This window comes from Anneissia japonica, unplaced genomic scaffold, assembly GCF_011630105.1.
Source record: "Anneissia japonica isolate Jap-2015-1 unplaced genomic scaffold, ASM1163010v1 scaffold287952_len401801_cov160, whole genome shotgun sequence".
NCBI classification, from domain to species: domain Eukaryota; kingdom Metazoa; phylum Echinodermata; class Crinoidea; order Comatulida; family Comatulidae; genus Anneissia; species Anneissia japonica.
This window is the reverse complement of record NW_022744320.1, coordinates 72,146-87,517: the sequence shown is the minus strand read 5'-3', so window position 1 is coordinate 87,517 and position 15,372 is coordinate 72,146. Positions and strand designations below refer to the sequence as shown.

Below are 15,372 nucleotides of genomic sequence, written 5' to 3'. Positions count from 1 at the left end.
TGACACACATCGACTAATGGTAAAGGATAGGCGGCAGTTCAACATTCCCGAAAAGCTCGTGCTGGTGTAAAGGTGGCAGAAAAACTGCAGTTTCTCAACTAATACTTTCATAAATTTTACCATTTTTGTATCAAAGGTAAGAGGAATCTTTGCTGATTTGTAATATGTAAACATAGTTAGAATTAAGCGTTTAGTTTTTTGTTACGAGCAGTTTAAAAACGTTCAGTTATTTTTCGAAACCTGCAGCGTGATTTAGCCGGTTCGATGGACTCGACCATTTTACATGTAGGCAAAGGCGGCCTAGGCTTGCTAAATTCTAACTATAGTATAGAGCGTCTTGGCTAAGATTGTCTCCTTGACTTTTTTTATACAGTGTTCTTATTGATTATACAGTACCATAAAATATATATATCAGATATAGTGACTGACCAAAATGAATTTAAGACATTATAAAATGTTACAATATTATTTCATTTATTATTTGTGATTAGGTGCCCAACATTCCCCTCTAAGTAAAGTGGTACGGTCCAACGTGGTTGTGAGCTACACTGAGTGGCGGAGAGATTAAGATGGAGTGATAAGAACTCTACGCACTGAAATTAAATAGGTTCAAAAAACAAAACAAATTGTAATGGCGTGGGTCATAGTTGGATGGATGATTATTTTCTCATTTATCATCATAAATCCGGGATTATAAGGCATATGAAGATGGATGTTTTCCTCATCATCATGCCTAACTCTCATTTGCTTGTGAAAGTATATGTAGTTTCAGTGGCGTAACGTCTATGCGCTCTCATGCGGCGGTCCGCAGGGCCCCGGAATTTTAGGGGCCCCGAAGAGGCCCTCCTATATGTTCCATGATCTAGCACCCTGACCAAAAATGACTTTGTTGATAAATAACACCATAACGTGTTTCTGAAATCGACTGTAGGGCATATATCATAATATAACGTATAAAGAGAGAGGAGCCTATCGGCCAGACGGGGGCCCCTCTCGGCCCGGGACCCCACCAAATTTGTCAAAAAAAAAGAAAAGATAAATAAATAAAATTGCAGATAAAAAGAAAATTATATTCACCTAAGTCTGTGATGCCATTTCCGGCCATCTAGACGTCCCATAATAATACATGTTCTTATCGCAGCCCTACACAAGGGGAACAGCATAATGTGTATAAAGAGTTGGGGAAGCTGCCAGCCTGAAGCTGCCGGCCTGCTTACCTTACCTTACCGCAGGCCGGCGGAGATTTGAGGCTTGAGTAATGTTTTTCCATTTCTTCCTGTCTCTGGCCACTGCTGAAGCTTCGCCCCAGCTTCTCCATCCAAATTCATTTCTTTCTTTTTCAGTTGTTCTTCTCCTGATGGTTCTTGGCCTTCCTCTTATTCTCCTGCCTTCTGGGGTCTGCATGATAGCATGTCTGGCATAGTTACCATTTTCTTTTCGAAGGAGGTGTCCAATCCATCGCCATCTCCTCTTATGTATTTCTTGACTTAGTTCATTTGTATTAGTAATTTGATACAGCTCTTCATTTGTTATTTTCATTGGCCAGCGTATCTTCATTATTTTTCTCAGGCATCTTCTTTGAAATATATTGAGCTTCCAGGCCTGCTGCCCCACTAAATTTGTCAAAATATTTTTTAACTGGAGATAAAAAAAAATTTATCAAAAAAAAAAAATTATGCCTGTGAAGTGCCATTTCCGGCTATCCAAAGCCCCTCAGCCCCAACCATCGTGGGTCTGAGGTGGTTTAGACTCTCTAACTGTGAAAGTCCCTCCCTGGCCTCAATTTCTTGATCCATATTATATCATTTATTCGTCGTTAAAAACATTTAGAATGAAAATGCACATGTAAAATCTCACGATTGAATTGGTGACCGGTACCCAAAAAGGGCCCCAGTTTCAGAAATACACCGGGCCCCCGGCCTCGTCGTTACGCCACTGTGAAGTTCGTGTGGAAAAATACTAAATAAGGTACAATATTTTGAAATACTTTGGTGTTTCCGACAATTTTTTTACTCTTTATACTATAATCTGTTTGGAGAGAAAACATTATATTTACATACCAGACCGAGGAAGGGCTGGAGAACATAATCAAAGCAAACACATCATTAACTGTATGTTCTCACTTAATAAGAATTACATATAAATACCAATGTATTGATGGATGATTTTTTATAATGAATAGTCGTCTTCTAGTATAGTGAGAGGCCTATTAAATATTATTTTTCTTACTAAACTCACAGCAGGCTTTTTCTGTTATCAACATTCAAAATATTATTGTGACTTAAAGTAAACTTTAAAAAAACCCACATTTTAGCATATTTTCCAATAATGTTATTCTTATAAAGTCTTGCCTTTATATTTCTTTGAAAAATGGATATAATTATTTGACTATACACCGTTTTCCAAATACAGGTCTTAAAGCAACAGACGCTAGGGGCGTTTTCCCCATACAGTGGATCGGGCGTCACTCTGAATCGCGTGTATTAAGAATAGCAGTGTACTCTCTTCTGTTATTACACTTTTTGCTTTTATGTATACTTTATACAGTCAATAAAGTGCGCCCTCTCTAATGGGATTAGTTTTTGTACTTCGCATGTCGCACAATGCGGTCGTTCGAGAAGGCCTGAGATATGTTTGTTTAAGTGTCAAAATCTCGGTCAGAATCAGTTTTTTAACAAATTTGAAATAATTCCTATGAAATATTATATTTCACAAGTGTCAATACTAGCAACGGAAAATATCATGTCGGCCGTTTTTTGTGTGATAACAAAACCTAAATCGAGGTAAGGCTAGGCCTAGCCTAGCAGTGTTGAATAGAGAGTATAATCCATTTAGGTGTTGCATTAATGTCAAAAATATTTTTTCACTTAAACTTAATAAAATTGTTATAATATGAATGGCTGGTGTCTGTAGTTACTGAAACAAAACAAAAATCATGAAATTTTAACTCCGCATTCTAGGATCATACCATTTTTTATATAGGGGGTATATAATATTAATGTTACGGACGGACATTTTAATAGAAGAATATATCTTTTATATAAAAACCCTCAAATATACAAAAACCCTTAAATCTTTCAGATTCTTTGATTACTGGTAAGTGTAAGGGTAAAACATGTCTTAATGAATATACATGAAAAATTAGTAAATATTGCTGGTAATTAGTAAAAATACCTAATTAGCTGTAGTCCAAAATTCAGACGTCCGTCCGTAACGCAAGTTAGCTTAAATGTTTTTTCATGCTTCTATACCATAGATTACAATTAAAAAAACATATTAACTTATCTCTACTACATTGATGATTACAAAATAACTTAATAACAATTTTGTTAACATTACAATTTTAATTACACATTTAATTAAAAATGTGTTACGGACATGTTACGGACGGACATGTCACATAAAATACATTTTGATTGGACAATTTATGTTTAAACAATGTTGAAATGAATTATACTGAAGATGTTTATGTTTAGCAATTTTTTTTTCATAAAATCTATCAGTAAAAATTGGTGGAAATATTCATTTAGTAATGTAACCTCAGGGTAAATATCCGTCCGTAACGCACTTGGGTGTAATGTTCCATCATATGCTTCAAATTTACAACATTTTTACGATTCATACTTAACTCCTTGGACATTTATAAATGTAGATGTACTGTATGGTACAATTGTTTTTGAAATAAAATTTCAATTAAAGCTACTAATTAAAATATTGTTAGAGACAGATATATCTGTGTTACGGACGGACATGTTAGGCAGTGTATGTTAAATTTACCATGGGTCAACCAAACTATACTTTCAATTTAACAATTGATCAATTATTACATCCCAATATCATTTTTCAAAGGTAGCAATTTAATAAAATTATTATGAAAAATTTTAAGTTTAATTAATTCAAGATATTATTTAGTTTAATAACTTATTTTCTCTGAAATTATTGCAATTATATAGGGCCTACTGTAGGTTATGACGAATATTAGTTTATGTACTGTTGAATTGCTTGAACATAAAACATTTTACAAACAATCATCATTAGAGAGGCTGTTATAATCCTAAATTTAAGAAAAGTCAATTATCATTTTAAAAATCAAATTTTTCATTAATATTTATCATTAGGATGTTTGTTGCAAAAGTGTCCGTCCGTAACACAAGAAAAATGTCCGTCCGTAATATTTTCTTTTCTTTAATAACTCAAAGACAAGGAAGTATTTAGTAACCAAAATAGTCTCATTAATATACAAGTAAAATAACTTAATTTAGCAATGACAAATTTTTGTCAGCTCTCGCTTCCCTAGATAGAATTTCTGCTAAGTAGTAAAAATTAGAAACAGCGATTCTATCTTGTCCGTCCGTAACGCTCACATTTTCGCTGTTCTACTTTTAGTAACAATATCAATGCGCATACACTTTTTTTGTAAGATAGAGTGTATACTATTCTTATGAAACATATAATGAACCAGCTAAGAGTGGCATAAAATGTTTTTGGAGAATTTAAATTGAAAGTTTTGAAAAAGTGTCCGTCCGTAACGATGGATTATACTCTAGACTATATTTCTGCGGACGACCTATCGCAAAATCAAACAGGAAAAATTCATCCGCATTTATTTTTTGTGTGGAACACAAAAAATCAAATTTCAGTCTTATTTTACATTTTTTTCATGCTTAGGAATGTCAAAATTTAGTTAAACTAGCAATTTCGTATTATATTTATAAATCTTTATAACATTATACAAAAATTAAATTTTTCTTAACAACTGAAATTTTGCCGGGAATGGGGCTTTAAATTTTCCACTACGCGCGAGCATTTTTACGCATGCAGCAGGTACGGAAGCTGATTTTTTTTTTTTTTTACATGTTTTGGGTTCCTGACATTGTTTTCACAAATTTCCATACTTTACGGTCATCTTATGGACAATAGCAATGTCGTACGTGCGCATCAAACATAGGGATGTTTGTGCGCTTTTGTGCCGATATACAGTGATGCTAAAATCAGGCCTATATTTAATCAGTTATAGCTCCATAGGATGAAAGATGATGATAATGGCTGATCGGACATTGTGACGTCATCATATTGCCATCTGAATTCAATAAAACTGAATTTTATTTTTGAAAATACGCATTTGAGCGTATCTCGCTTATCCTTGGTCGATCGTCTTCCAACTTTGAGTATGTTATAGCTGAGACAATTCTCTTTCATATAAGTGAGATCTAATACATTTTAACGACGTCATCATGGTCAAAATAAATGTTTTTGCTGACCCCCTCATCTTTCTCTAATCAAAAATATGTTAACCCCATAATCATCTTAACCAGTTGTCATTTCTGAATCATATTTAGTAAGCATAAACTTCAGGTCAAAGTTGAATGTTATGTACCTTAATTGTTTGTGCGCTCGTCATAATGTGCGCGTATGTGTGCGAAACATTTTCTATATGCTAAAAATCATTAATATTTTTATTCAGTTATAGCTCCTTAGAATGAAAGGTAACCCCAATTTTTATTACATATTCTGAAAGCACATGAGTTGTAGATATGATTTTATAGAATATTATGGCTGGTCGGACATTGTGACGTCATCATATTGCCATCTGAATTAAAAATAACTGAATTTTTATATATGATAATTATTATGATTGATAATAAATCCCTCACAAACAGGCCTTAGTGAATGAGAGTTGATACACGTATATCTCATATAAGGAGTCAACATTATGTGCTATTACCATGCGCACGTGCGTCATGACGTGTGCGTAGGCATGCGAAAATCTGAATTAGCGTATACTTTAGGCCATTTTGAGCATTTAACAATTTTTCAATCTGCACTCCGCGCGCTTCCTCAGTCCTGAGGGTCAAAGTGCGGCGGATCACCTAACTCGTCCTCAGTAACGAGTTCAAATCTAGTTATTTACATAGTTTATAAGTATTCATTTTGAGTGATCCTTGGAAAGAACAAGCTTTAAAATGTTAACACTGTTTAGAAGGGTGGGGGAAACCGCGGCTCCCCACGGCTCCCGCGGCTCCCCACGGTTCCCGCGGCTCTCGCGGCTCCCCACGACTCCCCCGCCTTTTGGATACGTCCCTGCTACTGTGCACATCTGTATATTGTTTTATTGTTGACCTTTGAGATAAATTGAATCCAATTCTTGCGATGGTATCGGCCGCGAATTTGGACGCGCTCTCGATAAGCTCTGCGGCGCTTAAAATTTGTACAATGTGTTTAATGAAACACTTTGAGAAACGGGGTTTATACAATGATACATTATAAATGAATAAATAACACAATGAAGACACAATTAAGCATTTCTTTATAAACTTTATTTACTATGACATAGAACCTATGATGGGCATAATGAACTACGGGAATATTTTTGTTTACTAAGCGCTGCTCTCAAATAATCTTTTATAAGTGCTGCTATCGAATAAACCCTGCACTGAAGCCTCCAAAATGTTAAGCGTCACGGCGCTTATTTGAGCATTTACGATATAACCTATGATATGACTGTATAAATAAAAACTCACTTGCTATCCAAAATGTGAATAACACTACAGTAATTCGAAAAATTACTGTGTATGCCTATTTTTATATTTCATTGACGTTAGCTGCCTAAATGTATAGAAGTCGAATAGCCTAATGTAAATTAATGGATTTTAAGTGTTAAATATACATCAATATGACACCGACATTATTATTTTTAAACTTTCATAATTCTGTGTAATATTTTTGATAATCTTTTTAAATATACCAAACACATGCAACAGTAATAATTAGAAAAAGAGTAAAAACATGTTTTTGTTCTTCTTTTGATTGAACATTTAAACTTTATTTACTAATTTGTTTTATATTATATAAAATGTATGAATTGAATTGAATTGAAGAAATTAAAGTTAAAGACGAACAAAGTATTACAGTATCGTAATTACCGTAATAGGCCTATAGGCCCCTACGCTTATTTTGTAAAATCATGATACAAAAGAACTCAATTGTGCCAAAAAAAGACATAAAAATATATCCCAAGACTCTTGTCTTCACATTTTTTTGTTGTCTTAAAGCTTTGTTTATTTTAAATGTGACACTTTCTAGAAAGTCCTTGGCAAACAACGGACACATTTTTGTGCGGTAACGGGTCACAGGTCATCATGTCTCCTGGCTACCCAAGCGGATATGAAAACAACATGGACGTAAGGTGGTCGTTTAGTACACACCCTGGAAGCTTGCTCTCTATTAAATTCTACGATTTTAATCTGGACAACGGTTACGATTATGTTTATATAAGCAGCGACGGACAACAAATGGCTAATTTCACTGGTTCACAATCGCCGGAAATAACTGTGTCTACAAGTAACACACTGACGGTTGTCTTTACAAGTGATGGCAGTGTAACGTCCACAGGATTTAAAGCTGAAATAGTTATCTATCCAGAACCGTCAGGTAGGTGACATTAATCCATTCCCGATGATAACCAAACATTATATTTTGTTATGTATTTTATTGAATTACTAGGTATAACATCACAATCAAACAAACCTAAGAAGCAACAAGATGGTTAAAACGAAAATGTCAGACAAACACACACTTCAAAAAAATGAAAAAGAGTGTGAAACATTATCAAAGTGGATATTTATTACAGCACCTGGACAAATACAAAAAAAACCAGAGTTAAACAATGGTTAAATATTACAAAAAGATATAATTTCAAAAAACAAATGTTTAAGTATATAATTGCAATCAGACATATATTTTGATTCATTAATTTATTGCAAACGATTTTAGAAAAATCTTTTTTGTCTAAATAGACGGTGTTTGCTCTGACTTTAATGATGGATGGTGTGGATGGTCTCACACTAATAGTAATCAACAATGGAGGCGTTCTTGTACAAGAATTGATGGCGCTGATCGAGGGAATCGCTACTCTTCATCAGGTTTAAGCAACTTGCAATATCTATTGCTATCTCAGTTAAAGCACTCTTTAAAAAGTATATTACAATGTCGCGGTTTCATCCGTCATGCGTGCAGCTGTAATGAGAATGATATGGTACCGATTTTGATGCCGGTACTGGTAGTCGGGGTACTGGTCCTGGTACTGGTTCTTATAGTATAGAAATGCAAATTTGGTTTCTCCGTCTAAACTAATTCAAGAAACTTTAACTCAATGCTCTACTCTGGCAACATTACGTATTATAAATAATAATTAGGTGAAGTATTATTCTATCTGGCTAATACTATTTTCTCCTTAATTTCAATTTATATTTAAATAATATATTTATATTATAAAAATTAAATAAGTGGTTTTAGCGCTATACCGAGAAATTATACTTTATTTTACAATCGTTCTTTAATAGAATTACTATTATGTGATATTTTATGTCGTTAGTATAAAAAAAGCTATTCTAAAATTGTAATCATATAATGTAAATACATTTTGTTTTTCCAACTTACAGAAGATTATTATATTTACGTGGAAACGTACAGTGGAAGTCAATATGGATATCTTGACAGCCAAATGATACCATCTACATGGAGTGATGTTTGTCTTCAATTTTACTTGCATATGAGCGGATCAGATAATGAACTGTACATTTATCATTATAACAATTATAATTCGTACTGTGTGTTGAATGCCCACGATGAATACAGCAGCCAATGGAAACATGTTAGTGTTACTTTTGCTAACTTTGCCAACTCTTACATAAGGATCAAAGGAAAAGCCTATGGTTACTACACTACAGAAATGGTAGCTGTTGATGATATATATATCAGTGACGGTACATGCTCAAACTTTGAAGGTAAGATTTAATAGGTCAAAACAATCGGTTAACCTTGGTGTTACCATGTGATACCTTCAAAGGTTATCGATCTTCACCCCTTTCTTCCTCCTTGCCGTAATTGTTCCATCTCTCTTAGAAACTCCCGCCACACACAATTTCTTCCATTTTCTGGTCTCTCTGAGGTTCTTGTCATCTTTATTTCCTCATGCAATTAAATTGCTAACGACCTAACTATTGACTCTTTGTTTATTTCCCAAATGAGATTAAAATAAAATTAGGCATTCTTAACCAATAATGTAAGCTTTATATTGTGTTGATTATATATATATATATATATATATATATATATATAATGTATATATACAGTATGTGTTAATGAGTGGATAATAGCCCTCGATGGCTTTCACTACAATAAAAATAAATCTTGAATCTTGAAAATAGAGGTTAATGGATGGAACCAATTGTTCTTTTGCCTAGCCCTTAACCTACGTCCGTGTAACGTGGACAGCAAACACGTCACAAGTAACTGAAGTTCATACAACACGGAAAATTGATGGACAGAGCAGGACATTCCGGAAATATTACTGAAAGCGATCTATGAAGAGTAGGTCCGGCATGACCGTGCCACTTACAGTTTTCTAGTGCAAAGTTTTCTAGTTTATGTTTGCTGTAAACTACTTCTCTCAATTAAGCATGGGGGTGAAGGGTGGACCTTGCCTACCCATCATAGATCGCCCACAGTTCAGTAATAATTCCTGAAAGTCCTGCTCCGTCCATCAATTTTCCGTGATGTACGAAGTTCAGTTACTAGTAAACTAGTGACATGTGTGTTGTCTGTGTTTGTATGATATGTAAGCAGGTATAGGCTAGGCTAGAGTAATATGGTGTAAATTTGAGTTCAGTAAGTTTTGTATTTAATTGAGTTTTGAAATTCTTACCACTGTTCATTGCCTGTGAACATATAACTAATAAAATATTATTTTAATAAATAGTTTTATCATGGAGCCCCCTGTAAAACAGAACATACGTGAACTTTTGTATTTGTGGGACAAACGCTTATTTCTTGCTAATAAAATATATCTTCTGATTGATTTGTTAGTTAATTGACACACTGGACAATTCTTTTCTGTATCTTTCAATCAATCTTGGATTTGTTAGCCTTTTGCCTCCATTTATCTGTTGTTTTCAAGTTGTTTTTTTCGAATGTTACACTTTCTAGAAAGTCCTTATCAAACAACAGACACATTTTTGTGTGGTAACAAGTCACAGGTCATCATGTCTCCTGGCTACCCAAGCGGATATGGAAACAACATGAACGTAAGGTGGTCGTTTAATACACATCCTGGAAGCTTGCTCTCTATTAAATTCTACGATTTTAATCTGGACAACGGTCACGACTATATTTATATAAGCAGCGACGGACAACAAATGGCTAATTACACTGGTTCACAATCACCGGAAATAACAGTGTCTACAAGTAACACACTGACGGTTGTCTTTACAAGTGATGGCAATGTAACGTCCAGAGGATTTAAAGCTGAAATTTTTATTTATCCAGAACCATCGGGTAGGTGGCATCAATCCATTGCAGATAATACCAAATATTATTAGATTTACTTATGTATTTTATTTAATTACTATAGGTATAACACCACAATCAAACAAACCTAAGAAGCATCAAGATGGTTAAAACGAAAATGTCAGGCAACCTCACACTTTGAAAATTGTCAATAGTGATAAATAACATTATCGAAGGGGATACAGTATTTCATCTGTACCTGCAATAAACAACAATTAACGCATAGTAAAAAAAAACAAAAACTAGTACAATAAAATATGTTTTTTAAAAAGGCAACTGTTTAAATATATAACAAAATCAGACATATCTTTTTTGTTTCATTGATATATTTCAAGTTAATATAAGAAATCCTTTCTTCTGTCTAAATAGAAGGTTTTTGTTTTGACTTTGATGATGGATGGTGTGGATGGTCTCATACTTATAGTAATAACCAATGGAGGCGTTCTGTTCAAAGAATTGATGGCGCTGATCGAGGGAATCGTTACTCTTTGGGATCAGGTTTAAGTGGCAACTTATTATTACTTCCTTCTCAGTTGTGCACTCTTAAAACAGTATATTACGGTTTAATCCGTCATGCATGCATGTACGATGAGAATGATTATGTTACCAATATCAATGCTGGTACTGGTACCGGTACTGCGAATACTGGTCTAGATACTGGTACCGGTTCCTATGGAATGAAATCTAGTTTCTCAATCTAATTGAAAAATATTTCAATGTTCTACTCTGGCAACATTACTATCTTATGCAGCTAACATTATTTTCTCGTTAATAATTTTAATTTGTATTTAAATAATATATTCAAATATTAAAATTAAAGAAGTTGTTTAAGTGCAATATTGAAAATCATATTTACATACTTTAATTTACTATTTACATACTTTAAATTACATTCGTTCTATTAGTTTTACCGTTAGTAGTAAAAAAGTTGCTTTAAAAATGGTAATCATAAAATGTAAATATATATCGTTTTTCTAACTTACAGACGATCATTATATTTTTGTGGAAACGTACGGTGGAAGTGTATACGGATACCTGGAGAGCCAAATGATACCATCTACATGGAGTGATGTTTGTCTTCAATTTTACTTGCATATGAGCGGATCAGATAATGAACTGTACATTTATCATTATAACAGTTATAATTCGTACTGTGTGTTGAATGCACACGATGAATACAGCAGCCAATGGAAACATGTTAGTGTTACTTTTGCTAACTTTGCCAACTCTTACTTAAGGATCAAAGGAAAAGCCTATGGTTACTACTCTAGAGAAATGGTAGCTGTTGATGATATATATATCAGTGAAGGTACATGCTTGGACTATCAAGGTAAGATATAATATGTCCATACAATCTGTCACCCTGGTATTTCCATATGACGTTCAAAGCTTATCGATCCTAACATAGAGGTTTAGTGAATGGAACAGACTGTCAATTTCTCTAGGTCTTAACGTACGTCAGTGTCCATGATGGCAAGTCCCTCAATACCTAAGTTTTCTTCTTTTTACCTGTATTAACCACTACTACTAATGCTACTCCCACTACTACTACAATACTGCTGCTACTACTACTACTACTACTGTATACTACAACTACTACTACAGTACTACTAATACTACCATTTACTACAGTAATACAACTATACTGTCCTATTATTAATACTAATATTTATTATACTACTAAATAGTAGGTTGGAAAATCCTAGGTTATTGTAACTTTGTTTTGCATTTGCATTCAACAGACACCTTTTTTTGTCATGTACTTGACACACAATCACACATAAATGTGGCTACCATGGCTCTCATCGTATTTTAAAAAATATGTAAGAATAAAAATAACTTTTATTTCAGGTCCGTGTAATTTGATTAATGCTAGTACAGCACCATTTTTAATTATAGACCTAGTGTGCAGTGCTCATTCTGCACTACCGCGCTCTAAAAACCTGAGAAAAACTTCAGCAAGATGAAAACTGACTGTTCTATATATTTTAATAGATAGTTTTAACCTGGAGCCTCCTGTAAAGCAGTACATACGTAAACTTTTGTATTTATGGGACAAGCGTTTATTCCTTGCTATTAAAATATCTTCTGATTGATTTGTTTAGTTAATTGACACACTGGACAATTCTTTTTTGTAGCTTTCAATCAATCTTCGATTTTTCAGCCATTAGCCTCCATTTATATGTTCTTTTCAAGTTGTTTTTTTGAATGCTACACTTTCTAGAAAGTCCTTATCAAGCAACGGACACATTTCTGTGTGGTAACGGGTCACAGGTCATCATGTCTCCTGGCTACCCAAGCGGATATGGAAACAACATGGACGTAAGGTGGTCGTTTAGTACACATCCTGGAAGCTTGCTCTCTATTAAATTCTACGATTTTAATCTGGACAACGGTCACGACTATGTTTATATAAGCAGCGACGGACAACAAATGGCTAATTACACTGGTTCACAATCACCGGAAATAACGGTGTCTACAAGTAACACATTGACAGTTGTCTTTACAAGTGATGGCAATGTAACGTCCAGAGGATTTAAAGCTGAAATTGTTGTCTATCCAGAACCGTCGGGTAGGTGACATCAATCCATTGCAGATGATACCAAATATTATTATATTTACTTATGTATTTTATTGAATTACTAATAACATCACAATCAAACAAACCTAAGAAGCATTAAAATAGTTACAATGAAAATGGCAGGCAAACACACACTTTGAAAATTGTCAATAGTGATAAATAACATTATCAAAATGGTTACAGTACTCATCTGTACCTACAATAAACAACAATCAAAGCATAGTTAAAAATTAGTTAACTATTACAATAAAATATGATATAAAACTGTTTAAATATATAGAAATCAGACATATCATTTTTGTTTCATTGATATATTTCAAGTTAATATTGTGGAAGCGTACAGTGGAAGTGTATACGGACTGTCTCTTATACACATCTAGGTGTGGATGGTCTCATACTTATAGTAATAACCAATGGAGGCGTTCTGTTCAAAGAATTGATGGCGCTGATCGAGGGAATCGTTACTCTTTGGGATCAGGTTTAAGTGGCAACTTATTATTACTTCCTTTTCAGTTGTGCACTCTTAAAACAGTATATTACTATGTCACGGTTTAATCCGTCATGCGTGCATGTACGATGAGAATAATTATGTTACCAATATCAATGCTGGTACTGGTACCGGTACTGCGAGTACTGGTCTAGATACTGGTACTGGTTCCTATGGAATGAAAACACAAATCTAGTTTCTCAATCTAATTGAAAAATATTTCAATGTTCTACTCTGGTAACATTACTATCTTATGCAGCTAACACTATTTTCTCGTTAATAATTTTAATTTGTATTTAAATAATATATTCAATTATAAAAATTAAATAAGTTGTTTAAGTGCAATATTGAAAATCATATTTACATACTTTAATTTACAATCGTTCTATTAGTTTTACCGTTAGTAGTAAAAAAGTTGCTTTAAAAATGGTAATCATAAAATGTAAATATATATCGTTTTTCTAACTTACAGACGATCATTATATTTTTGTGGAAACGTACCATGGAAGTGTATACGGATACCTGGAGAGCCAAATGATACCATCTACATGGAGTGATGTTTGTCTTCAATTGTACTTGCATATGAGCGGATCAGATAATGAACTGTACATTTATCATTATAACAGTTATAATTCGTATTGTGTGTTGAATGCCCACGATGAATACAGCAGCCAATGGAAACATGTTAGTGTTACTTTTGCTAACTTTGCCAACTCTTACATAAGGATCAAAGGAATAGCCTATGGTTACTACTCTAGAGAAATGGTAGCTGTTGATGATATATATATCAGTGAAGGTACATGCTTGGACTATCAAGGTAAGATATAATATGTCCATACAATCTGTCACCCTGGTTTTTCCATGTGACGTTCAAAGCTTATCGATCCTAACATAGAGGTTAGTGAATGGAACAGACTGTCAATTTCTTTAGGTCTTAACCTACGTCAGTGTCCATGATGGCAAGTCCCTTAATACCTAGGTTTTCTTCTTTTTACCTGTATTAACCACTACTACTAATGCTACTCTTACTACTACTACAATACTGCTGCTGCTACTACTACTACTACTACTGTAAACTACAACAACTACTACTACTACTAATGCTACTACTACTAATACTACTATTTACTACAGTAATACAACTATACTGTCCTACTATTAATACTAATATTTATATACTACTAAATAGTAGGTTGGAAAATCCTAGGTTATTGTAACTTTTTTTTGCTTTTGCATTCAACAGACACCTTTTTTGTCATGTACTTGACACACAATCACACATAAATGTGGCTACCATGGCTCTCATCGCATTGTAAAAAATATGTAAGAATAAAAATAACTTTTATTTCAGGTCCGTGTAATTTGATTAATGCTAGTACAGCACCATTTGTAATTATAGACCTAGTGTGCAATGCTCATTCTGCACTACCGCGCTCTAAAAACCTGAGAAAAACTTCAGCAAGATGAAAACTGACTGTTCTATATATGTTAATAGATAGTTTTAACCTGGAGCGTCCTGTAAAGCAGTACATACGTAAACTTTTGTATTTATGGGACAAGCGTTTATTCCTTGCTATTAAAATATCTTCTGATTGATTTGTTAGTTAATTGACACACTGGACAATTCTTTTTTGTAGCTTTCAATCAATCTTCGATTTTTCAGCCATTAGCCTCCATTTATATGTTCTTTTCAAGTTGTTTTTTTGAATGCTACACTTTCTAGAAAGTCCTTATCAAACAACGGACACATTTTTGTGTGGTAACGGGTCACAGGTCATCATGTCTCCTGGCTACCCAAGCGGATATGGAAACAACATGGACGTAAGGTGGTCGTTTAGTACCTGTCTCTTATACACATCTAGATGTGTATAAGAGACAGAAAAGTTGCTTTAAAAATGGTAATCATAAAATGTAAATATATATCGTTTTTCTAACTTACAGACGATCATTATATTTT

General features: G+C 33.8%; 1 protein-coding gene and 1 long non-coding RNA gene across 2 annotated transcripts in view; both read left to right on the top strand.

Moving 5' to 3' along the window:
- The first annotated feature begins 7,006 nt into the window (after positions 1-7,006).
- The window catches only part of LOC117119610 (MAM and LDL-receptor class A domain-containing protein 2-like), a 24,901-nt gene continuing 16,535 nt past the window's right edge, over positions 7,007-15,372 (top strand). The window contains exons 1-7 of the mRNA XM_033264444.1: positions 7,007-7,431; positions 7,797-7,922; positions 8,442-8,786; positions 9,988-10,335; positions 10,717-10,845; positions 11,333-11,677; positions 12,572-12,919. Coding sequence (XP_033120335.1) covers positions 7,140-7,431; positions 7,797-7,922; positions 8,442-8,786; positions 9,988-10,335; positions 10,717-10,845; positions 11,333-11,677; positions 12,572-12,919 — 1,933 coding nt within the window. The 5' untranslated portion in view covers positions 7,007-7,139. The remainder of the gene's footprint in view (positions 7,432-7,796; positions 7,923-8,441; positions 8,787-9,987; positions 10,336-10,716; positions 10,846-11,332; positions 11,678-12,571; positions 12,920-15,372) is intronic.
- The window catches only part of LOC117119626, a 3,937-nt gene continuing 1,877 nt past the window's right edge, over positions 13,313-15,372 (top strand). The window contains exon 1 of the long non-coding RNA XR_004447215.1: positions 13,313-13,406. This is a non-coding gene — a long non-coding RNA (uncharacterized LOC117119626). The remainder of the gene's footprint in view (positions 13,407-15,372) is intronic.